Genomic DNA, 26872 nt, shown 5'->3' on the forward strand with positions numbered 1-26872 from the left:
CAAAAGGATTATTTGCCAATGGGAAGCTTGAATCTGCAAGGTGCTTATTCTACTTTCACTCTGTTTTAGGAAGTTTAATATAGGCAAATATATATGGGACATATATTGGCCCTTGGAGAAAGAACAAACTTGTGGTAACAGTCTGGATATTGCAAAGATGGAATGCCAATCAAATTGCTTTCCCTAAAAAAAAATCAGGAGGCTAAGAGGGCAAAGATCTCTCAGTGCAAAATTACACCAGTGACAACTGTCATATCTGAGGAGACACATATTTCCTACACCAGTCACTTACCTTATTAAGCAATGTGCATGTAGGACCTCACTGCTTCATAGATACATCTGCATTGCATTGGAAGCTCACTCATTTGGCTGCTTCATTGTCAATAAACCTTTTAAATTTAATTGTCTCTTCTCAGCATTTCTGAGTCCAAATTTGCACCAATGATTCTGCTTTCTGTTTCACAGTGTCAGTATATGTGTCAGGTCAAATGTTAAAGTTTGTTAGTTCTTCAGAGAAGCACTACAGAAACAGAGGTTAGATGAAGATGCAGAAGCCATTCACTGGAGACATTTTTCAGGTATCCATTAGGATTGCTGAACAGATTATTACCCTGCAGGTCAGCAAGGAACTGAGGTCCAGATTTTTTAAGCCTGAATCATAGCTCTGCTGTTTATTTCTTGTGTAAGCTTTGACAAATTGCAATTTTTTTCAGTTTCCAAAAATGGCTATTCCTTTTCACTGTCTTTCTGTCACATTAAGTCTAAGGATGAACAAGGTCTGCTATTAACAAATCAGAAAGCAGAGAAAAAACCCGAAACAGATCTCACTTGAATTTTTACTCTCTTGCATAAACCCTTATCACATAAATTATTCTACTTCATCCATTGGATAATATTCTGTAACCAAACCTACCCAAGAGAGCAAAAGTTTTCAGAATCAAATCCAAATTATACTTCACACAAGTATTATTATAGTACAGGCAAATGTTTATAGTACATGCTCCTTGCAGTTAGAGTCAGCTTACGCTCACTGAAAAGTTTCACCATGAGTACCACAACTGGAAAACTCTGTTTCCTTTCATTTCCCTAACTTTGGTTTTGCAGGAACAGTGCCAGTTCCCTTTAACCTTTATGGATGGGATTTTTCTAACATGTGGCTAAAAACACACCCGTGAATAAATCTGAAAACCTAGCAAATAATAGTGTTTTCCACAGATTACAACATTTCTGTTCAGCTGTAATTATTTATGAGAATAGGGATTCTTCTTTGGTTAATGAACACCATCTGCTAACCAGACAGGCAGTAATATGGAAAGATCTGTAAATCATTGCTTGCACAATCTTCAATGAATACGTAAATTTTAGTCAGGGGAAAGCAAAACCACCAAATATATATTTCCTAAGTTTTCTGTTTGTTGTCTCATTTCCTAGCAACTAACACCAGAGTAGGTAGTAGTTTTCAGCATTTTCAGGGGAATTCCAGGACCTTTACACTACTAAAAGAGTACCTCCCCTTTCTTATTTTTTTTTTCTCTGTTTAACTGCAGGGCTGAATGGCCAAAATTACTGCAAGGAGGTTGGCACAAACTGGTCATATGCTGTATGCTTGCAGTTCAGCTGCAAGCAACTTTTCCACAGTGCAGCTGTCTGCATTTCACAGCACACAGCAAGACCATGTATTTCTGTGCTGAGGAAAACTTTTAAAGGTGTTTCATTAGGAGCAGAATGGCTTGGTATTAATCACTGTTATTTCAGTGATAGATGAAGAAATGCAGCTACTTATACCTTTTGCTTCTGCATTTTTGTTTATCCCTAAAGATCAATGTTTTTTACTTCATTGCTATAAGCAGCAAAAATTCCATTTTTTTCAATAGAATCAAAATTTTATTTGATGTTTGCAGACAAATACAAACATTGGGAGAAGGTTTGTATTCATGTAACTTTGTAATCACAGTTTCATAAGCATTTCAAAAAGTTCATTATTTGAGTTTTCTCATTTTGGCATTGTAGAGCAATCCTACAAGTGAGCAAGTGAGTTTAAATTGGGAACATATGTTTTAATCTCTTAAGTATTTACGTATATATTTTTAAAAATTCAACTAGCATCTGTATTTTCAGCAAAGTGTAACAGAATTGATTCTTACCTCCTTATAAAGAACAGAAACATCATGCACAGACTTCCTGGCAGTTGGCCAGAGAGTTCAGAGATAGTGCTTCTGCTCTGATGTGGAGCTTTCTTGTGGCATATGCTGGTCAGTCAAAAAAATTCAGGTATGAAGTTCACGTATTTGCAAAGACCAGTGGTCTCTTTTCTGCTATTAATCAGTGAGTGCTTAGGCATAAACGCAAGTAATTCTGATCTTTTTGCAAGCATTTTATAAGAAATTAATCTCGGAGACCATAACTTTACCTCCATTTTACTGAAGCACTTTAAAAGAATCATTCCATAAAAAAAAAAAAAAAAAAAAAAAAAAAAAAAAAAAAAGTGTTTTCTGGGAACATTTTTAGTTGGAAGAAAAGAAATGGGACATTAAAAACAGTTTGACCTTCTTACTCATGTGCTTCCAGAGAATGCTGATTGAGCTCAGAGGAAATATAAACCTCCCTGGAGAGACAGTGTGAGTAATCTGAATGCTACCTGCAAGGGTTGCATGGAAGAAAGGTCTGGGCCTCAAAGAAGAGTACACAAGCTTTCCTCTCCTCTGAGCCACTTCAGGTTTAAATAAAAAATGTCTTTTGTGGCTATCAGGAAACCCTTAGAAGGAGAAGCTGAGTCATAACTGCGTGTTAGGTTTTAAAATGTTCCCAGCTTTCCTTGAGCTGAGATAAATAGCAATTGGCTTTGTTTTGCCTGCTGAAACTCCCCTGTTCCCACCCCCTCAGGAGCCGAGACATTCAGTCTGGTTGTTGAGAAATCTTTCTGTTTCCCAAGCTGGCAAAGCAGCTTTTTCCTCCTGAGCTCTGTCCTTAGTGGCTGTGTAATTTTGGCTGCTGAGGGGAAAGAAAGGCTGCAAATTCCACTGTAAGGCTTCCCCAATGATGACACCTTTTTTTCTCCAGTTGTAAAACCTCAGCAGCCTGTTTTCTTTAGAGGAAAATCAGGCTATCTTCTAATGGCACTGGGAGAAAAAGGGATGGTGGTTTACACTGAAGCTTTCTTCCTCTCCATCTCACTGATGAATCATGGATATCAAAGTTTCAGGGGGCTTAACATTTACCTGTGCTGACAGCTTCAGGGGAAGAAGTGCACTGCCTTTTTCTCCATAGGTATCAAAGGCAGGATTGGTTTAAAATACACTTAAAAACTTCTTCAGTTCCTAAATTGAGATGCCCAGTAGCTTGACAGTGTAGCTTTGTGACAGCAGGGCAAGCCACCTCTGGCTGCTCCATGTGCAGCAAGATGGGGAAAAGGGAGAAGAGCTAAGCTTGTGCCAATTCACCTGTGAGACAACTCCAGCTAAAAGTTTACCTGGATTAGTGGGAATTCTTTTGTTTAAAAGGTGCTTTTCTGGTGGATACTGTGTGATGGACTGAGAGAGATCAGTGTTACATAGCTGGCATGGCCTCACATCAGTATTTAGATGTCTCCTTTTTAGCTTAAAATAGATAAAATAGATTCTTATAGCTTTGCTCCCTTTCAGACCTGCTGCTCTTTCCCCTCATAGATTTGTGTTTTGCAGTCCTAGAGTCCTATAGCAAACTAAGAGGAAGTCAAAGTCAGGTTTTCTGTGTGAAGCTGAAAGACTCGATGGTAGAAATGATGGCAAATGCTTCTGAGACTTAGCAGCCACAAGTTTGGCATAAAAGACATTAAGAAAAATATTTGCACTTAATTGAAGATCTTGATCTACAGCTTCCTGAAATATGGTGTAAAGCAGAGCAATGGCCAAAGACAGCTTATTCAAATTGCAAATTATTCTTAGATTTAATAGAGATTAGAGGAGTTTTACACATCTGTGTGTATATGTTGAGCAGATCAAAGGAGTGTTTTATTTGGTTTATGTTATAAAATATCTCCTATAAATAAAGGCTCTGATACAGATGCTATTTATCACTTCTGACATACCACAGTATTTGCCTCTGGGAATATAGAGCTCACAGTTTGTTAGATGGTTTTGTTAAGTATTTTGGGGCTTTGCAATGTGACAGAACCTTTCCCCTGGAGATGAAGCCAAAGAGATTGATGGAGTGTAGGCATTACAAAGCTCAAGTGACACTATAAATTCTGTGTAAGCAAAATATTAGTGCCTAAATGAAACACTTGGGGGGCTTCTAATGTAAAGAGCAAAGAAAAATTGCTGCTGGAAGGCAGAGTGGCACACACAAAATCAGATCAAACGCAGAATTCTTTTTCTTTCTGCATGTGACAGGTACATAGCCACCTACTGGCTTTTCTAAAGGTAAGGTTTCACTATGAATGTAACTGATCTAAATCTGCTCTGATACCGGGAGGGCTGCTGTGCCTTTCTGCCCTATTTATGCCTGAACTTGAGGACTGAGTCAGGAATAGCATCTTCCCAGGAATTCACTAAAGAGAGGCTAGTGCTGCACTTAGCACATCTCCATAATGCAATGATAAAACCACTCTCAGATGTTCAGCTGCTTTGTCCTGTTAAACCAGAGCCTGCATTTCATCCATTGTTTTGCTACTGGTTTTTTTTTTTTTTTCTTTCTTCAATCTAGCTCACAGTATGTAAGAACTTAGTAACCCCAGGGTGTGGGGAGTGGTGTTAGGACAATACTTTCTTATCTGAAAAGAAAATACATAACCTTTCAAACACAGCTTGTTTTACAATTGTGCTGTTACAATTGAATAAAAAAAAAAAGAACATTAAACACCAAGTGTCAGAAAGTTGGTTTATCCACTGTGATCTGGCAGCTTGTAATCATGCTCAGTAGGCTGAGGCAAATTGCATTGTCTTTAATTTTATGATTTCTAAAGCACTGGGAAATGGCATTTTTACAATGGAAAGATCTCCCTATGATAACTTAACTTGTGCATTATTTGAAGTCAGTAAGAGCTGAGAATGGATCTGATTTAGCTTTCTTGAACTGACAAAGTTAGAAGCTAATAAAAAAAAAAGTCACTTTTTTTCTCTGTCTCAGGAGTCAGAGCAGATGTAGAGGTTTGGTACAAAATGTACCAAAACAGGAGGTGAAGTACTTCCTGCACAGGCAGTGCAAACATCTGCAGCCTGCCATTCTCTTCCCGGGTTCCCTGTGGCAGAGCAGATCTTCCAGCTCAGAGTACACATTTGTCAATGAAATGGGTGCTACTGCCTGTCCTTATCGTAGCTGCCAGGGAGTTTTTTCAGACCTCCTCACTGACAGGCTGCTTTGCTTTGTTGTCAGGTTGTGGAGAAGAGCTCGCTGGTCCTTCTGGTTCATTTCACAGCCCTGGCTTCCCCAGCACATACCCAAGCAATAGGGAATGCATCTGGTACATCCACACAGCTCCTGGTAGCAGCATTCAACTCACCATTCAGGAATTCGACATTGAGTATCACCCAAACTGCAGCTATGATGTTTTGGAGGTAAGAGCATTAGTTTTACTCCTCTAAAATACACAAGTTATATTCATTTCTGTCTGGAACAGATAATTCCAAGAACTGTAGATGCAGAACAAACAATTCTACCACAATTTCCTGTTTCTGCTGAGGCTACAGTTATGTTCAACAGGTATTGTCACAGAAGCCATAATGTTCTTATTGTCTTTTGCTTTTATATCTTTAGTGACTGTGTACCTTAATTAGTTATGATGTTAGGCACTGTATGCTTCCTAACAAAAGACAAAACTGCTTTCAAAAACTTAGTCTTTAAAACTCCACCTTTTATAAAGAACTAAGTGTAGGGTGCTGTACCATGTGTACCATGAAGATAATTTCCTGATGTAAAGGAAGATGATGGATCACTGCGAGGGATAACTCAGGTGAGATCTTGTGTAGGGTCTTCCAAGGATGTGGGGAGATTTATGACCCTAAGTGATGAAAATTATGAAGAACTCAACAAAAAGAAAAAAAAAAAAAAAGAAAAAACCCAAAAAAAGAGGCAATATCCTAGTCACCTTAGGGTGGTGGAAAAAGGAGAAAAGGGGCCTCTCTAAGGATGTTCTGACATTTAACAGATTCATAAGACTGAATGACCCTTTATATATGACATTGTTTCACTCATGTTGGTAAGCAACCAGGTGACCATTCTCACTAACAGAGTTGAATAGACTTCCAGTACAGGAAGAAAGGACAGAAAATAATTTTGGGAAGAACTTTAGAATTATAGACTTTCTAAACTGCTCTCACTAGAGACATTTGAGATCACCAATGGAGGTACACTTGTTGTGACTTTTTGTCAATATTTTTGTAATGAATGCAAAAGACAGATTAAGAGAACTTGTACCACTCTGCTGTGGCCTTTCTTCTCTTCTGGGTGATGTGATGCAGCATACAGTTAGACAACTGTCTGTCCAGCACCCACACTTATGCTTCCCATTCCCACATTCTAACTTCTGTATGATCTAGGTGTAAGGAAGTTGTTCCATGAATTCTCCATCAGAAGCATTGGCAAGTATGCCTGTATGTCACATTACTGACACCAGAGGCTGTGAGTAGGTGACCTGTACTGGCTGGGTTGGGTATTGATGAAGTCTGTTGCATTGCATCTTCATTGTTCTTTGTGCCCAGAAGGAAATCTGCCTATAAACTTCCATTATGCCTCTGTTGCCCAGAGGAATCCATTAAACAGCCTCCAAATCTAAATTTGCTGTGGATAACCATTTCTTGAATAGTCCAAGGACAATACCTACATCTGCAGATGGTTGCTCAGGAGCTATCATGATCCAGCAAGAGTACAGATGGCTGGCAAGCATTTTTTTTGAGAACTTTTTTACTGGGAAGGCCTAAAACCAATTGAGTGGGTTGCCAGACACCGACTGCTTAAAGATACTATTTAACAGGACCCTGCAGTTCCTGCTCTGTGTTCCTGAGCAAGGTATTCACTTTAGGTTTCAGGTATCCTTTTTTTGGCATTTGCAGCTTAGTTGCTGTGTTTTGCTTCATTCCAACCATACTGATTCATTTGCACAGATGCTCACCTTGCTGCTTGAACTCCCCTGCCTTCCTGCCCTCAGAATTGGCATGCTTTGTGTTACTTGTCTCCTGATCTTTGTTCATCCAGTTCCCAACACCTGCCTCTGATCTGCTGGCAGATAATCTAACATAAATCAGCTTACAGGGGAAAATTGGTTCATGTCTTAGTGGATGATCAAAGGTCCTGCGTGGCAGCATAGAGCTTCCCTTGCCAAGCTGCTGGCACGCAGTGGAGCTTTGTGTACTTTGCCATGTACATATTTTCTTGCTTTTGTTATAAAAATCATTCATACCATGATTGACATAGTCTGAACAGAACAAGTATGACTCAGATTTAGTGGGGGAAAAAAAAGAACATGGCTAGCCATTTTCAGCAGCTGCTTTATCTTGCCACCTTCTTTCCTGTGGTTTCTATGTCTGTCCAAGCAGAAAACCACGCATGCATTTAAGTTTGCAGGGTGTTAAAAAAAAAAGGTTACTGGTGAGCTTTTGATACCATGTGTTTCAGTGATCACTAAGGTTCCAAAGATCTTTCACTCTCACATATCTTCCCAAAAGTATCCTGTCTAACTATCTTTGAGGTTTGAAGTCTAATTTTTCTCATGGTTATTCCCCTGATTTCACATTTCCCTTATCTCTGAGTACCAAGTTCTACTGCTTCCTGCTTTCTTTGACATCAGACAATTTTCTAGTTTTAATAGGAAGCCAAAATCACTGCTAAAGTAGGTCTGCTGTCCCTCCATGTCCCATTCAGTCTGGTACCTGAAATAAGATGTCCTGTAATGAATATTTCCCAGCAATCACAAAACTTGCTGTCCTGGATGCATTTAGCTTTTGCTTAGGGACACCTTCATCCCTTTGACCTGACAGTGAATTTAGGAAAATTCTGAAATATTTCTCATTGCAACCACTTTGTTGCTAACTTCATTTTTATACCATAGCTTCTTGAATATTTCACCCTTGCACATTTGTCTGAAGCATACTTGTTCTTGTAAAAGGCAGCATCTCCCTTCCCTTTCCTTTGACAATGCCTCTTAAACAAGCTGTCATTTCCATGTCAGTATCCCAAGACTGCCATATGTTTCACCAAAACTGTGCAATAATAGTTATGTTAATTTTTTTTTATGAAACCCTCAGGTTATCCCCATGGCTCAAGGTTTGATGTGTTCTCCTTTAATCTTTCTCCCTGTTTCTTTTATGACTCTGTTGCAGTCTGTCTTTTTTTCTTCCCCATGAAATTCTGTTCCTTTTATAAACATTCAGAAAGCAAATTTAAATTGTTCTTAAAGGTATTTTCTAGAAATGTTTCATGGAAATAGAAGATGTTATTTTGGACACAATGAAATAATTGAAATAATTTATAAATGACTTCTATTGAAGTTACATTCATAGAGTAAAATTACCATGCCTGCTTTGAATAAATTATGACAGATAAATGATGACATCTTCTCCTTCAGCATGGACCAGATTTTTACAAACTATAAATATATTCTGCTTCAGGAAGATGTAGCCCTGAGCAGAAAAGGAAGAAAGACTGTCAATCTATTTCACTTCCAAGTCAGATGCTCTGGTGTTCTCATTTAAATAGAAAGAAACATCAGGTATTACCACTGTTCTTAATTCTCTGTCAAAGCCAGGCTCTCTCTTTGCTGGAAGTTATATCTGGGCAGGCATCAGTGTTATTCCCAGAAAATCTGTGTCATGAGGGTGACCAACTGCATAAAAACAGCTTTCTGTTGCTCATAACTCTGGAATGCTGACTGTTAACATTAAATGGAGCTAACGGGGCAGAAGCAAATGATAAGAACAGATTAAAACCATGGGCTTTATGGCAGTGTCCTGCAGCCCTGCTATGAGATCCAATACCACTTTATCTTGGGATCAGATAATCTGGTCAGACTAGATGTTTATATTTTTTTTCAGCTCAGACATCCTATCACTCTTTATGAACCACACCCTTGAATTCATTCTTTCCATCCATTTTATTTTCCCTCTTCTTTTTTTCATGTGGTAACTATTGGTTTTTCTCTTAGTAGCCAAATGTAATATTTTATTGTTTTTTGTCATGGAAACACTCAAACTTGTTTTTATTCCAGCCTTTATGAAAGCATCTGATTAATTGAACTGGTCTAAAGGAGAAAAGAAAATACACTCATAACTATAAGGAGCATGCTTCTGACTGCTTTTTATTTTGAAACTGTGCAGAAGCTGTTGCTGAACAGTTAACAATGTAAAGGAGACCCACAAATTTCAGATTTCCATCAGTATTTCTCCCCCATCCTTAATTCTTTCCCAATAGGTCAATTCGAAGTTTGGCTTGGGCCAAGTTAATTTCTGAGGAAATGCTGCAGAAATCAGCAGGGTTTCTGTCAGAGCTGGGTTTGGTTCCCTTGCCCATGGGGCAGACAGCCCCAGGAACATCAGGGATGATATGAGAGGCTGGTCCATGAGACTTATTAGATGCATATTAGAAACTCCTGCTGTTTCCTTGCCACATAGCTTCCCCAGGCTGGTTTAGATGATTAAGAGCATGTGTGTTCCTGCTAGAGCTCATGCTGTGGCTCTGACTCAGGGAATGTACCACAAACACATTTTAAAATTCATATTTGAACAGACTTCTGACAAATGCAGCAGTCACTGGGCCTCACAAGCAGCCAAGCAGCAAGATTATTCTGAAGACACTGAGCTTCCAGCAGACAAACAGGCTTCTTCCCCAGACCCTGACAGCTTCATTACAGATTCTGAATCTGAGCTGTGATTTCATCCATACTGACTTCTTTTGAATGCCTTGAGACGATCGATTGGACAGAGGAGCCATTATCCATTCAAGTCATGCAGCCTCCCTACAGAATGCAAAAAAAGTGCTATCTCAGTCAAAATAAAAATGTTAAACCTATTAAGCCTGGGTTAGCAGCCACCAAAGCAAAATACTGTCTTTTGAACATCTAACTGACTATGATGTTTATAGAAAAATTAATTCTTTATTTCTTCTGGGGAAGCAAGCTTCAGTTCCTGAGGTCTCACATTAACCTGGAGTCACTGAAATTTTTTTCCAGTTAAAACCAATTTCTCTTATATCTCTAACATCACAGCAGTGTCAGGCCCTCTAAGTAGTTAGTGAGCACACAATTAATCAAATTGTGTAACAATGCAGTACACTTAGCCCTGAATGTGGGGGGACTAGCTCAGCTCTTTGTTAGACTTGCTCAGATATTTAGCTTGGAGAGAACCCAAACTACTTCTGGGGTTTAAAAGTGTCTGACAGAGCTTATTAAAATATTGAGTTTCCCCTCATCTTGAAGTGATCATAGGAAAAAAAGACACATATAAAGCTGTTTCTAACAGTACTATCACTTTCTGAGAAAGATGCATAGACTGGTTTTTTTAACTTTTTTGAGGTTTACCAAACTATTAATTTTTGGAGTGGACTTGATGTGCTACTGTTGGAGAATGGGATTTGTTGCCTTATATTCCTTTTCTCTGCTTTTGTGTGGTTTTTGTTTGTTTGTTTGCTTTTGTTGTTGGGGTTTTTTTGTTGTTAGAACTTGATGTTATCTAGTTTAATTTTGGGATTTATACACAATAATAAGCATACTCATAGAATTAGAATTTTTCTGTTAATTGTTCAGTTGCTGAAAGACAGCAGGACACTTTATTTGGTGTATCTCTTTTATAGTTTTCACATCCAAGGTTACTGCCAAGCTGACTTTTGCAGCTGCAGTTCTGCCAGGCACATACAGTGAAGGTGGTAGACTGTTAGTATCAGGTGCCATTTCATTAGCATGATGAACCAAGAAAATCCAATCATTGAGGGCTTTAGGCACCAAAATCACATTGTCAATTGGAAATTGCCCTGAGCATGTGTGTTTTCTTCAGCTTTGAGGGGGAAGACTAGGGAAGGTGAGCCAGTTCCAGCAGTTACAAACGGGTTCAAACTATAATCCTACATCCCTTCTGGAAAACGAGAAACAGGGTTAACAGCACTGCCACATAATTCACTTCACTTGGTTTAAAAATGCATTGTAAGTACATAATACTGCTGATGCTTAAGGGAGTGGTGGTTCTCTGGTTTATGACTGCCTGAGGCACACTCTTCTGAGTAGGAAACAATTACTCTTAAAGGCCAAAACCCATCTTTTGTGGCAAATATGTATGCTATATATCCTTGCTTCCAAAGAACATTATTAAAATGCAGCTTACTTGACCCAAATCCAGTATTTTGGATATTTATGCTGCCCTTGGAGTAAATAAAGTTGCAATGCTTTTTGTTTTATCAGAAGGAATTATGAAATCTGTCCCCAGTTTAAAAATAATTTTTAACTATGCTTCTAGATATCAGTGGTGCAAATCATCAGCACAGGTTCCTGCAAAAAGAAGCAGTTTTTTTGCACAAGCATTAAAAAAAAAAAAAAAAAAAAAAAAAAAAAAAAAAAAGTGCTAATTCTGGAGAGAAAGGGAAGAAGAATCTGGCCAAGTCCCCAAACATAAAATTCTATTTAATGCAAGGCTGTTCGCAAATCATCTAGAATTTTAAACTTGGTTTGTACTACAGGTGGTTCAGGTACCAACAAATTCTGCAGAGAAAAAGACTCTATTAGCTGCTTTATATTTTAAAATGTTAAATCCTTTTCAATACTTATAGATTTATTTTTTTTTCCTCCTAAAAACTAAACAGTTCTCATGTACTCTCTGTGACAGGTACTCTCTTTGGAAAACCTTGACAATATTTCTTCCACTTCTAGGTCTTTGGTGGCCCAGATTTCCTGTCTCCAAGGCTGGCCCAGCTGTGTGTTTCAAGATCAGCACAGAACCCACTGCGAGTCTCCACCACTGGCAATTCAGCCATTGTCCGTTTTGAGACAGATGCAGCAGGGACAGGGAAAGGTTTTAATGCCTCCTGGCAAGAAAATCCAGGTGGTGAGTATACTGATTAACATTAGGAGAAATTCAGGAAGTCTGAGAATTGAAGATCAGCGATGCAAGCATTCAAAGTAGTCAAACAGCAGAAGACTGAAAGATGAAAGAGAATTTGGGTGGTACTGAATTTGGTAACACTAAGAGATGCTGAAAACCACACAGAGTTAAAAATTGTCTAATTATCTGAAATCTAGGCCTGGTAATGTATTTTGTTTCAGTTTCTTCCCTACATAATTAATGAAGACATTCCTGCAATGAACAAAGGATTTTGCGTACTACCACTTCTTCCCACCCACTTACCCATACAGAGTCTTTTATTCACTGAATTGTGCTTTGGGTTTTAAATGGTAAAAAAATGGTGAAAAATAGCTGAGAACACTAGCTTGAAGAACTCAGTGGGCTGGACCCCAAAAATATTTGGAGTGATTAGTAAATACTTGACCTCTATAATGTTTATCCCCAGTGTGATTATTTGTTCATAGCCTTACTGGTAACCACTAAAAGAAGAGATATGCTTAAAAGACTCAACCATGTCTCTATGTGGGAGTTCTTATAAAAAAGCCAATTATTGGAAAATAATTGCAATGAAAAGTGATGACAGACAAATTTTAATTCTTGCAGTTTTGCTTGATTAAGCACACTGCTTCATTAGTTTGTCAAGGTTTATACTTCTCCTCTCTCACAAGTTTTATGAGAAAGGAACAAGATTTTTTTCTTAATAAAAGGAGTCTACAATAGTCCTTTGAATTAATCCCCTTTTGAGATCTGGCAGCTTATTTTTTCTACTTAGGCCCCCTGAAGCTTTCTTATCCCTTACAATGTCTTGCCTGCTGTACTCCAACCCCCTCTAGCCTCTAAAATACCCACTCACCAGAATGCAATAACAGTATAGTTTTTTTTATCCTTGTATTTCTTTTTCCCTCCTCCATCTCTTTTTAAGATGTAAAACTTTGTTTGTGTTAGTCCTGTTGAAATCCCTGGTATATCCCACACAGAATTCATAATTCCAGGCTATTTAGATATTTATGAGCACCAGATCTGTTCTGACCAGAAGTACCTGAGGGTGGAGTCCTCAGGAAGCCCTCAACTTCATGGGTAGAGAAGTAAAAATGTGAGGTTTGCAATTGCTGCACTGCTCATGAGGAGCTCCCAGCTCTCTCAGTAAACTCATTTTCTCACCCTATGCTCATCTAGGCCTAGTTATTGCTTTCTCAGTATGCCAGGTCCCTGGCATTCATATGAACAGTATTTTGGATTGCTTTTACAGTATCTAGGATAGAGGAATACCAGCACTAATGCTTCAGCCTTTACAACATCTACTGCCAGTTTGGGGCTACATTACTCTGAGCAGTGTTGTTACATATTCAATTATAATGATGTTATACTTTCCTAAAAGGAATTTCCATTGATTTTTGTTGCACACTTCAACTGTTGTAGCACTCATCTCACAAAGCTTAATGTAGGAAATATAAAGAAGGAGGTGTTAATAGTTTAAAAATAGGGCTGGGTTCTCACTAAGTATGAAAGAAAAGAGCTTGTGATTAAAACTGATTATGTCTTTTTCAGGCTGTGGTGGTATTTTCCAAGCTACCAGTGGGGAAATCCATTCTCCAAACTATCCTCAACCTTATAATAACAACACTGATTGTTCCTGGGTTATCCAAGTTGACAGCAGCCACAGAGTCCTATTGAATTTCACGGATTTTGACATTGAAAATCACCATTCATGTAACTATGACAATGTTGAAGTAAGTAACAAAAGAAATTTCAAAGGTTTCCTTACTTAGTCTGATGAAATGCTTGCAAAATAACCTCATACATAGATAACTGTTATGATGACACCCTTTCCCATTTATAGTGCAGTTTACCACAGCTTGCTCCAAGCCATAGGATGAACTGCTGACACATATAGCAGATTGCCCACACTCTGCTACAAACTCAAGAGAGAGGGAGTCTGCATCCAGAGGGAATTGTTGCTAGCTGATTTTCTTTATGTATGCACTGTTTATTCAGGTGCTCTGCAGCTGTCTGTTTAATTGCTTCATTAGACCCACGGCTCTCTTTAAAGCTTCACATTGCTGCTGGTTTGTGAACTTTTGTTGGTGTCACAGAAACTCAAATTGCTGCTCAATCAGTGCACAACAACGAAAAACTCTCCAAGACTCCTCTTGGCCTTTTGGGAGCAGGGACATGAAATCTTGGCCCTCGATGTCAGATTGCACTTCACTCAGCACAAAGGCATGTGTGATCAGTACTAGTCAGATAAAGCACAGTGACTGTAGCCCAAAATCCAGCTTTCCTCTCCTTGATAAACTGTCATTCACAAAGAACTCAATTTGGCAGGAGCTGAGATTCTTTTGAAAACAGCATTGGTTTTAACAACATTGCCTCGTAAAGCTTTTTTGTACTGAACTAGAAAAAAAGGAAATGTGTCCCCATTTTCTGAGCAGAACTGAAGATTTCATTTGCCCACAAAGTGTCTTTATACAATGACTGTTCCTTTTTTTTTTTTTTTTTCTTTCTGGTTATGAAGCATAAGGAAATATGGTTATGTCTTTTAATTTAAATTATTAACTACATCAGGGGATCTTTGAAAAAGAGCTTTCAAATCTGTGCTATGACACAGGAGTAGAAAGTCAAAATGCCTGACAGAAACACAGTCTATCTGAGATGGTTGTATTTGTATTAATGCAAGCAAACCATTCACAAACTGAGGGCTAAATTCTGAAAAGGCCTGATATTACAATTTCTCTTCTAGACCTGATGCCAAGGGATGCTTGTATGTATCTTAACACTTTATGGATTGCTCAGTTCCATGAGTCCCTTGTCACAAGCACAAGTCTCCCATTACCTTTACAGGCTGGATAGGACACTGAGTTTTGAATCATTGAGAAGAGTCATTCCCTCAGTGACCAGAGGAGGTGGCTGTGCCAGAGCTCTTTGTGTGAACAGAGCCTGCAGACCATGTGCAGGGACACCCCTTGTCCTCCAGAGCTATAGGAGTATCTGTTGTTTCCTTCTGCTTTTTGGGTTTTTGGGGGTCCTGAAGAAGGGAGTTGCCCATTAGCCCCAGCTATGCAAACACAACAGGAGATTCAAATTTGATGCAGAAATCAATCACTGTCCACAAAGTAGAGTGTGGTTTGAAAATTCATGAGGGGGAATGCTGGTTTGAAGCCAAGAGATAATAAAGGGGTCTGAGGCCTTGGTGTATGAGGTAGAGTTTTTCAGTGCTCATGTAAGGAAACCAGCAGGGAGAGAAAGGAGTAAATAAAGTTTCTTTCATTCCTGGTTTGCCAATAATAGGAGAATCACTTGTTACCAACACCTAAATGTGTTTTGTGTTCACCTTGTTTCGAGACTTGCTATATGCCTCACACGTAGGAGAACAGAGTGAGGGGACAGAGAATGGCTGGAAAATGTAAGTAGATGTCTGACTATGAATGATTTAGGAATTGCATTCCAAAAGCTGTGTAAATGGAAAATACAGGCAGCTAAGGAAGCAGGTGGGTTGTTTTTCTCTCCCTAACAGAGGAACAACTACCATGTATGAGTAGCACAGAGGTTCCACCCTTTTCTGTTTCTTGAATTTTTACTTATCTGTAGGGATTTTATTTGCTCTGTGAGTTCTCTTGGGCTTCCCTCCACCCTCGAGTGTACAAATGGTCTTTTCCTTCATCCTCCCCCCTCTAGATCCACTCATTTTTCCCTGCATTATGACTCAAGAATTTTTTTTTTCAAATATTTCTCCCATAAATTCCTTTCTATGGGGAACACATGAAAATATATTTTTTCCTCTAAGGTTTTCCATTGCATGTGTGTTATGTGAGCAAAGTGGGAGGGGGGAAAATACTTCTGTCTGCTGCTTCTTGGCTTAGCTGCAACTCCATAAAGCCTGGTGCATTTTTCTGTTCAGCTCAGTGATTTCAGATGTGAATCTGAGCACAGATCTAGGTTCAGCCAAATGTATTCTGAGCCTGTGATGGTAAATCATGGGATAACTGCCCTGAGCTCCCTCTAGAGCCAATGGAGGGAGTGCAGAGAGCACATATTTAATTATAATAATTTAGTTTTCTAAATTTAGTTGAGTCCTCTGCTTCTGCATCTCAGTTTTCTTTCTTATTTGTTCTGAGAACAGATGACCATTTCTTCATCTGTTAAATGAGGGTGTCTAGCCTTTCTCTAATCTCAAGTCTAACTCAGTTGTATTATGTAGAAAGCATAAGATCTTTGAGAAGAGTTTTTTGTTGTCATTGTCACCATACTTGAGTAAATTTTCAGTTTGTCTCTGTGTACCCACCCCTGTGTACTTCTCTTGGGAGAGTGTGATTCAAAAAAAATGTTTATTTGAAGGAAAATGGACAGAAAGAAATTATGAATGCATCAATTGCTGCATTTTTGGACTGTGTTTAGCCAATAATGTTTCTGATGCTATGCCAGGAGCTCAGGTCAGCAAGAGTTTCAAGTGTTTGGAGACTGGAGAACATGGTTCAGAAGGCAGTAGCACAAGGTCCTGAAAAGGGGAGTGAGAAATAGCTTATTCTGTCCAGTGAGTTTGATTAAGTAAATGGCTTGGTTTTTTTTTCTTTCCTGTTGCAGTATAACAAGTAAAACACAGGAATATAGAAATGTAAGCTTCTGGGAGATAGAGAGGAGGTATGAATTCATTTATTCCAGGTGCTGGCAAAGAGGATCTTTCAAGAGAGAACAGTCAGAAATATGTGGAGTTTTTTTGGCTCAGAAAACAAAAATTGACATCTTTTTGTCATGTGTATGTGCAAAATTCAGGACACATTTGAAGAAGAAGGCAATGAGTCACTCAGTTATGTTCACTGTGGAAAGGGAATTGCTGCTATGCACAATGCAACTGAAAACTTGGCTTTTAAGTAAGCAGATGCATTGTTTTTCCTTAGCCCTACAGCCACAAAAATGCATATCTCAAATGTTTTTAAAATAACTTTGCGAAACTGCAGAGACTCAACTCTTTCCCGAGCTAGTGTGTGAATATTGTGGTTTCTGATCTAACTGCAAGCCTGAAATCCTCCTGGTTGTATCCTTAGCTGGGCAGCAGCACGCAGACCAAAGCCAGCATTTTACCAGGAGTAGTCAGGCCCTCTCTCTATGCCCTGTCAATGCAATGCTTCTTCTCAGATAAAATCCTCTCACCACTGTCTGGGAAAGACACTGCTTTAATTCCTAAGGGTTATTTTTTGCCCCCACATTCCATGGTTTGTGGTTTTTAACTCCAGGCCATCTGATTTATATACAGAATATATGTGCGGAGGAAGAATAAACACTGCACACTGTGTATTAGAGGGTGATTGTGGCAGGCTGCCAAGAGAGAAGAAAAGGTTGAATGGATGGATGTTTTTGGGTGTCTTTACCAGGTACTCATTTTAACAGGCGTTGCAGACTTAATGCTCCATCACAAGATCCCACACAGCTAGCTAGTGTTCACAGAATCACAGGCAAATGTTTAATTCATGAATACAGCATTGACTATGTAGGGTATGTCAGGGGATTAAGCAGGAGTTTTGTCCCTTGTTTCTTAGCTCTGAGGTTTATTTGGGACAGGTCATCTTTCTCTCAGCTGCTGGATTTTTGGTTTTTTCACTAGTCTGTTCAAAAGCCTTTCAATACTGGAGGCAGAAACATTGCATTGTGTTACACAGTCTAGTTAAAAATTTCTAATTCATTGGTGCTGCCTTGCACAGACTTGCTAGAATGTGAGGCATTTTGAAGTAAAGGAAGATATTCTCAATACAAAGTACATGTCTTCTAATCTGGTGGCATTTGTATAGCTTTTATGTAGCTTTTAGCCTCCTGGCTCCATTTTTGGGTGCTCCTATGCATATTTTAATCCATATTTTTCTCCATTATATTAAATGATGTGCCTATGGCAGGGCAGGATGTTAATGCTGAAACAGGAACTGAATTCAACTGCTGTTGCAGCCAAAAGGCTCCTCCTCTGTGGTCATGCATGCAACTGTGTGGGGAGCTCCAGTGCTCTGTACTGCTCAAGGCAGGCACTTCTGAGACTGCCCCATGGCTCCAAACACAGCAGCAACAAATCACTTCTGCAGGAGTGCTAGGAATGATTAATGAGGGACTGAGACTTTGGCCATTCTTCTCTCTCTGTACTTTCTCTTGTCAAAATTTTGATGTTGCTTAAATTATGAACTCATTGGTTATAACTTCTCTGTCCTTCTCTTCCTGATTGTGAAACAGGAAGGAAACAAAATTATCAGCTGTATGGGGGAAAAAAAGAGAAGAAAGCCTTTTGTGGTAAAATTAAAAGTGAAGTTTTGTAAACATTTCTACTTTCTTCCTCCTTTTTTGGTTTTTTTAAAACTTTTCTTTACCCTTTGCTTAAATAGCACTTCATGTCTTTGTATGTAATTCAGCACTCTGAAGCTTTTATAAAACATAGCTATAGGACTCCGATCTTTGATGCTGGATCTAAAATCCTAGTGACCTTTTATCCAGAGTCACTGATGCACCCGTTGCATGTTAGGGCCAGTTTATAAATATTTACTGGGACAAGATGTAGGGTGTAACTGAATGAAAGCTGCACAGGAGCTCATGGTAGCCATTAGCAAAAACCAGCAAATATATGGGGACATCTGGATTGTTAAATGGGTGTTGCTTCAATACCCAATACACATGAAAGAAGATGTACTTGGGGCATTTTGTTTGCATTTAGTTACAAGGGTCACAGTAGCTTCATCTTGAAATATATGCATTTTTTGGAAATTGCCACTTAAGATAGGCAATGTACAGTTTGTTTGCACAGCCCATAGCAGGACTACATAATGATCAAAATTTATGAAACAGAAGAGAGGGAATGAAATTAAAGTCTTCTCACTATTCCCATTGAAACCAAATATTTAATTTGATCTTTCCATAACAGGTATTTGATGGTCCTAACAATGAAGCACCACTTCTTAAAAAACTCTGTGGAACAGAGCATCCTCCTCCTATCACATCCTCCAAGAACCTGATGTACATCAGACTGCACTCTGATACAAGCATCCAGCACAGGGGCTTCAGTGCTCGCTTCATGGAAGGTAATTTCATCATTTACATTAATGCATATTTATCTCATCACCACTTTGTAGCTGACACAGTCTTTTAGCACAGCTGATAATGGAAAGTGTCATTTCTACTCATGCAGCACACCAGTGTGTATCTTTACCAGGAACAAATTTTTCCAAATTATAGATAAAAGACTTTAAAGTCCGAGGATCAACTTAGATTCTTCAATTGGGAAAAAAGAAACCATACTCTTTATAGCAAGGCTATAGGTAGCACACATCAGCTACCTCTTATTCTTCCTCCCTTGAGGGTTAGCTGTCCATAACTGTCCTGAAAAAAATGTGCAACTGGCAGTTTCCACAGACCTAGTGACAAAATAACATTTTATATGTCCATCCATGCGCATGAATCTGAAAAGCTATAAAAGAGTTCTGTGTGGTGCTGTTGATGAAGTCCATGGATTCATGCCTGCATACCCTGCCAAACATCAACTATCCAATTTGTGGTAGACTAATTGGTATTTTACATGGTTTCCTTTTTAATGAAAAATGACGCCAACTGGGCAGACTTTTTTCATGAAGTTACATACTATTTGATACCTGGTGATTTGCTTTTACTTTTTCTCAATAATTTGGGAAACAATTTTCCCCCAAGATACAGACAATTAATTTTTGCAGAGAAAATAATTTTCTCTCATTTTCATCTCAGGATTCTTTTCACTATATTCCCAGAAATGTTTCTTTCTTGAAAATATTGTGAAAAATTATAAAGAAAATTAGGATTTTTTTTTATTATTTTTCAACAAAAACCTTAAAAACCCCAGTTACTGAGGTACTAGTTAGGTACCTAATTAGGTATTTCTGGCTAACAGCTGTGAGAGCCTAAACTGTTCATCTTTCTCAGAATGCATTTACTAGATTCAATACTGCACAAACCTTGTCTGGTGAGTGAGTGCTCCCTGCCTAAGATGTTATCAACCCAGCTTCCCTCTTCCTGAGAAAACTCAGTTAACAAAGTCCCATCTTTTGTTTGGTGTTTTAAGCAGCACAGCACAATAAATGAGCCTCACTCTTCAGTACTCACCTCCTCACCCTGCAGTTTAAAGCAGGCATGTGTTAAACTCTGACCTGGGCAGTTTATGAGCTCAGTGAACTTAGAGATGAGGCATGGCAGCACTCAGCACTGTCAGCCAAAGTTCTGCAGTCAGTCAAGCTCTAGTGTGTGCAACACCTCACACAATTGAAGTTTTGCTGACACAGCTCACAATAAGCTCCTGCCAATGCAATGTGGAGCCATCCTTGGGTGCTGGAAAGTTGTGAACAGTTACTTATGATGTTTTTCTTCCTAGCTGCCAACATAAACAGAGAACCAGAGAAATGGGTGTATTGCATTACCCTTAAACCAAGTTGTTTTGGCCCCAAAGTGTCTCTTTGGGCTATGAAGAGATGAAAACTATCAGGTTTAAGGTCACTCTGGCTTCTTGCAGATGGTCAGCCAGGTGCAGCATGGCATGTGGCCAAGAAAGTGCAGCCAGTGCTGGGAACTAATCCTTAAGTCTCTTCCTCTGATTAAATACTATTGCAAATTTTATCCTCATTTCAAGCTGATGTACCTTGTTACACTTTATGCATTCATTTTCACTACAGAATCTAAGCAAGGTGATTTGTATATATAAATATTTATATATGTATCTATGTTTTTGTGTTTCATTCTAAAGCATGTGGAAGTTTCATAGAGTCAGATTCAGTTGGGGCAGCAATTTCCTCTCCTCTGTATCCTGCCAAATACCCAAACAATCAGAACTGCAGCTGGATTATTCAGGCTCAGGAACCATGTAAGTAAAAACATCTTTTATAGTTAGTTGGGATGACTAACATCCTCATCTTCTTTTCTGTAATAACAATGCAAAATTCCTCCTTTATTTCTTTAGGAAGTTCTGCATCCTGGTAGCTGTGAGTGTGGCTCTCCCAATCTGTCACAAGTCAGATTTCACTGTAAAAGATTAAGTGCATAGTGAGGAAAACAATTCACAGCTTTGTCATCTTAGCCAATTTACTGTGACCCAAGTGTTACAATTATAAATGAGGTGTTGAATACTATGTGAACTTGGATTAATTTGTGAGAAAATCTAAGGGTTTACATATAATTAAAGCACTTGTATTTAGCTGACCTTATTTTGGTCTGGAGTTTTCAACCTGGAGTTGTGTTATACGAAATCTGTGCTGTTAACGTTAAAAAAATTAGATTGAATAATAAGAAAAGGTACACAGAAATTTTAATTTCAAATACAACAAAAATATATAAATAAACTGTTGTTATGTGCATAGATACACTCTTAGCTATTAATAATTTTACACAGATTTATGATTGATCATAAAACACCAAATATTTTCCATCAGATACTGCTACTACCTTTACTACCCTCTATTACCTTTACATTGTATAAGATTCCTAAATATAATTTGTATATGTTAAATCCCATAATAGTGTCCTGGTATCCTAATTTTAAATAGCAACTATTCTACTTCAGTTGTACATATTATATTTAGACATTGTTGTTAAAATCCTAGTATGTTTCAATCATATTTATAAGTTTATTTTGCTAGTTTATAAAACAAATATCAGTTTGCCAAGAAAATACCAAAACATAAATCAGGAGATAAGCAATTCTTTTTTAAGCATAGTTACTTGCACAAATAGGATGTCCATGAAAAGGACATCATCTGAGCTGTTCATAACCTATACAACATTTATTTTAAAAGACAAACTTTCCCTGGATTCATATTGAAAATCCATACATGACTGCTGTCTCCTGAATTACATGAGTATGAGAGACCATAAGAATGCTGTATGAGAAGCAGTGACTTTCTCCACTTACCAGAGGACCACCCCATGCCTCACGTTACAGCTGCACATGGTTTCATTACGCCGTATGTAATGCTATTTATTTATGGCATTACATAAATAAATAGCACACATAAATTGCATTGCCATTGAATAAATCTGATAGATTTATCCAATGGCAGGCCACAGCAGAGATCCTGCGCTGCTTTTACTCGGAAGGCCAACAAGTCTCCTGCTCTGGCCACCCACTGTGTTTTTCCTTTTTGCTGTGTATCCTGAGGACCTGCATTGATAGCTGTAATTGATTGACCAGGCGGGACACAAAGGAGTGCAGAGCATGCGTCTGCAGCTGAATGCCAGTCAGGGCACCCTGCTGAATGCAGCCTGGGCTCCGTGGCTGTCATTTCAGCTTATTCAAGCCAATTAAGAGGGGCCCAGGGAGAAGCTAAATATTTGTGTCAAATTCAGTTTGGTCAGTGTGGGAGAAAACTTAGTTATCATCTAAATCATGAGACTCTTTCTGACCCACTCAAACTGCATGGAACCCTAAGGCCAATAATAGCTACTGTCCCAGATTGGAGTCAAGGACAGCCGCTCTTCTGCCAGCTGTGACTTCACCTTTGTTTATATCAGACAAGCAAGAGTAGTAGGAGAGTCAAAAATATCCTGAATCAGAAATCCTCTTTTTCATGATATAGCCTGCAGTCCAAGAGTGTGGAAAATCCAATTCTGTACAAGTACATGAGAGTAGTTAATGATCCTTTGACCAGTCCAATTGATGAATATGGAATGTTGCAATATGATGAAAGAAGCGGCTCTCTCTAAGCCTGGAGCAGGGCACATTTGTTCAGATCTATGGTATAGATTGCAAAGGGACAGCAGGTCATGGTTGTTTCGAAATAAGTTTTGTTTCTGAAAGTCTGTAGATTTTCCATGTTTTATTTGCTATTTTTTCCAGTATAAAATAAAGTTGTTCAGAAACAAGGAAACTTAGATCCATGTGTATAGGCTAAATCCTCTTCTTCTAATGTTGATTGAACTAGAAAGTACTGAAAGGTACTGAAGGGATTTACCAGGACCTTTGCACTAAAGGTTAATGCATTTAAATCAAATTAATTCAATATATAATGAAAAAAAACCTACTTCAGATATGCTTTATGGGAACTGATTGACTTCAGGGGAAAAAAAGAACATTTGTTTACATGTGAATAGCTCTCTGTGAAGTTGCTAACCTCTTCCTAAATTTTTACTCTTTGCTTTTGCCAGTCAACCATGTCACACTTTCATTCACTGACTTTGATATTGAAAAAAATGGACAAAACTGTACAACAGATTTTGTGGAGATTTTGGATGGGAATAACTATGAGGCTCCTCTTCAAGGTATTGTACCTTTCCCTCATGTATTTCATATATATAGAACTACACCCAAGGTAAGCAGGAGAAGGTTTTCTGTTCATGGTCTCCTGCTCCATGGATTTTATTTGATAACAGAATCTCCTTGGCCTCTCTGGCCAGAGGAAATTGAGAATGGAGAATAAGTCTTCAGTGTGAATGGCAGAGTCCTCCCAGGCTCTGACTGTGCTCCTACTAACCTGCAGTTTGGTGTTGACTCCAGCTGCCTTTTCCTTCCTCCTCAGAGGAACAATATTGGGAACCAAGCAATTCAGTTTAACCAAATTTCCAGTTAACTGCACAAAAACATAACATAACTCACAAGCACAGCAAATAAGCACAATCCTTGCTAAACACAGGAAAGGAAGCTGAAGACTTCTAGAAGCAGAAAATGGGTTTTTCTCAAGCCAAGGAAAGCCTAATTCTTCTGCTCTTTCGTGAGTTTTCGATAGCTTTCTTCTGACTTCTCTGGAGCATACCATCCCCTTCAAGTGCCAGGAGCAGCCTGAAGCAACAAAATTTCCAGCCCTGGTCACAGGGTGGTCCCAAATCTCCTTGTATCCCTAGGGCTGCCTCTAATTACTTTCTGGAAAATTCAGAATATTGCTATCTTATTATGTTCTCCCTTACTTTACTTTTGTACATGCTCCTTTGTTGGGAGTGGGGCTGCAGTCAGTTTAAATGGTTTGTAACTAGGAGCAGAATTCATTTTGTGTCTCCTATCCTTGGCTTTCACTTACCAAAAGGATATTTTAGTACTTAAAAGGGACATGTAAGAAAGATGGGGAAAAACATTTTAGAAAGGCATATTGAGATTGCATGGTTATAAGCTAAAAGATTTCATCTAGATATAAAGAAAACATTTTTTCCTATGAGGGTGGTGAAATAGTGCAACAAGTTGTTCAGAGAATTGGTAAATGCCCTGAAAACATTCAAGGCTGGATGAGGTTCTGAGCTACAAAATCTAGTTGAAGATGTCCCGTCTCATTGCAGGGTGGTTGGACTAGATGACCTTTAAAGGTTCCTTCCAACCCAAAGTATTCCATGGTTCTATGATATGAACTGCTATCTTTTTTTTTACTGGCAGATGCCTTTTTGGAAGATCATGACTCATATTCCTAATCCCCGTGTTACAATCCATTACAGGAGAAATGGTCTGTTATTTTTCCGGTTGAGTGAAATGGAAACTGCTGTCATATATATTTGATAGGTTTTCTTGGGGTTCATTTCCAATTAGGCAGTAATTCCTCATTTTTTTTCATTTTTTTTGAGGGAACTCAATAACAGAACAGCCAGAGACCAGGATGTCTGGAGTGCAGGAGGTCCTTTTTCTGAAAAAAGAAAATGCCACAAGAGTTGAGTTTTGTGCATAAATACTACTTTTTTATGTAGATTGAATTGACAGCTAAAGTTGTAAGCAGCAAGCATTACTCCTGCTTGTCAGGCATTAATTCCAAATGTTAAATTAGCAGTAGGAATTACATGCTGAACACTTGTCTTTTTCTCTCTCTGTTCTGCTCTCTTTTAGGCCGTTACTGTGGCACTACTATGCCACATCCTATCACTTCTTTTGGTAATGCCTTGGTGGTGAATTTCATCTCCAACAACGCTATTACTGCCAGGGGTTTCCATGCCACCTATGCTGCATCGTCATCATGTAAGTCCATACAACAGGTGCTACTTCCTTATGCCACTGACTTTTAAGAAAAAGAACAGATCCTTTACCTCTTTTTCTCTCTGCCATTCGATTTTTGAACCTCCCCTGTTGCCCTTCCTCTTTTTGGCTGAGGTCTCAGCAAGTACATCAACAAGCTAAAGAACAAAGAGACAAGGAGAAATGCTTTCTTGATTAGCAAGTGCTCTGTCTCTGTCATGGTTTTTTTTGTTGGTTTTTTGTTTATGCTATCCTTTCCAAGCCTCTGCCGTCTCTTTCTTGTTGCAGCCTGCGGGGGTACTTTCCACATGGACAGAGGAGCTTTCAACAGCCCTGGCTATCCCGAGCCATATCCGCCCAACAGCGAGTGTATCTGGACAATCGTCAGCTCCCCTGGCAACCGGCTCCAGCTGTCCTTCATGTAAATGCATTGCCAGGGGTCATTATTCAGCCTTTAGCAGACCTGAAGGAAGGATGCTCTGTGTTTGTTAGGAAATGTAATTACTCAGTGATAAAGCTGAAACACATTTTTAGAGTAACTTGGAAAGAGAACACAGCAGGGGTTAGTGGCAGCTTGCAATCAGTGTTGCCCTGTCTTAGTCATTGCTTCTGTTAATGCATATTCAGCATTATATAAATAGGTGGTTTATTATTTGAGCAGCGTGAGATGGTGAAGAAGCCAGTTCTTACTCACTTATAAACAAGAAGAGGAAATTTAGCATCACTCTGCCTTTTCTTTACAAAGGAAATTCCTACAATGTAAAGATTCATTTTAGTGTTGGTTATATAGCTGATTAATATAAAGGGTCTAGATATCCCACACATTGTAGGATTATGCCTCTGGAGGGATCTTGACACATTTATAAAGTGGGCTGAGGTAAACCTCATGAAATTCAACGAAGTCAAGTGCCAGATCTTAAACTTGGGTCAGGGCAGTCCCAGATATGCCCACAGATTGGGCAGAGAAGTGATTGAGAACAGCCCTATAGAGAAGGACATGGGGGTGATGGTTGATGAAAAACTCAACATGAGCCAGCAGTGTGCACTCACAGCCCAGAAAGCCAAAGGAATCCTGGGCTGCATCAAAAGGAGTGTGGTCAGCAGGTCAGGGGACGATTCTGCCCCTGTCTTCTGCTCTTATGAGGTCCCACCTCGAGCACTGCATATGGTTGTGTTGCCCCCAGTTAAAGAAAGACATGGAAGCCACAAAGCTGAAAAGGGGACTGGAGCACCTCCCTTGTGAAGATGGGCTGAGAAAGTTCAGGCAAGAGAAGAGAAGAGAAGAGAAGAGAAGAGAAGAGAAGAGAAGAGAAGAGAAGAGAAGAGAAGAGAAGAGAAGAGAAGAGAGAAGAGAAGGCTGTGTGGAGACCTCTTAGCGACCTTCCAGTTGCTCCAGTATCTGAAGGGGGCATACAGGGAAGATGGAGAGAGACTCTTCATGAGGAATTGCAGTGACAGGACAAGAGGCAATAGCTTCAAACTGCTAATGGACAGGTTTGGATTAGATGTTAGAAAGAAATTCTTCACTGTGAGTGTGGTGAGGCACTGGAACACATTGCCCAGAGAAGTTGTGCATGCCCCAAACCTGGCAAAGGCCAAAATGGATGGGACTCTGGGCAATCTGGTCTAGTGGAAGGTGTTCCTGTCCATGGCAGAGGATTTGAAATTGCTTGATCTTTAAGGTCCCTTCCAACTCAAAACATTCTATGATTCTATTCTGAGATTCTAAAATTGATGTTAGATTTTTCAAAATTTCTTCAACAGTTAAAGCAGAGGGGCTACAACAGAAATCAGAAGAATATGTGGTAGAATTTTGTTTTCCCTTTAGCAAACTAACTTTCCTTTGAACACTTCTGAAAAGAAAGTCATGTGGAGAATTATGAGGAGCCCTTTACTAGGGTTGTTAGGTTGTTCTTTACCCATGAGGCAGATTTCTGAGCTTCCTCGT

The 26872-nt window shown here is 39.0% G+C and overlaps 1 protein-coding gene across 1 annotated transcript in view; it reads left to right on the forward strand.

The window, feature by feature from the left end:
• CUBN (cubilin) overlaps positions 1-26872 on the forward strand; it is a 144072-nt gene that overhangs the window by 60716 nt on the left and 56484 nt on the right. The window contains exons 29-36 of the mRNA XM_041490048.1: positions 5353-5534; positions 11825-11999; positions 13566-13747; positions 18910-19066; positions 20752-20868; positions 23145-23258; positions 24799-24927; positions 25213-25345. Coding sequence (XP_041345982.1) covers positions 5353-5534; positions 11825-11999; positions 13566-13747; positions 18910-19066; positions 20752-20868; positions 23145-23258; positions 24799-24927; positions 25213-25345 — 1189 coding nt within the window. The remainder of the gene's footprint in view (positions 1-5352; positions 5535-11824; positions 12000-13565; positions 13748-18909; positions 19067-20751; positions 20869-23144; positions 23259-24798; positions 24928-25212; positions 25346-26872) is intronic.

The sequence above is a fragment of the Pyrgilauda ruficollis genome, unplaced genomic scaffold, assembly GCF_017590135.1.
Source record: "Pyrgilauda ruficollis isolate IOZ18807 unplaced genomic scaffold, ASM1759013v1 scaffold12, whole genome shotgun sequence".
Taxonomy (NCBI): Eukaryota; Metazoa; Chordata; class Aves; order Passeriformes; family Passeridae; genus Pyrgilauda; species Pyrgilauda ruficollis.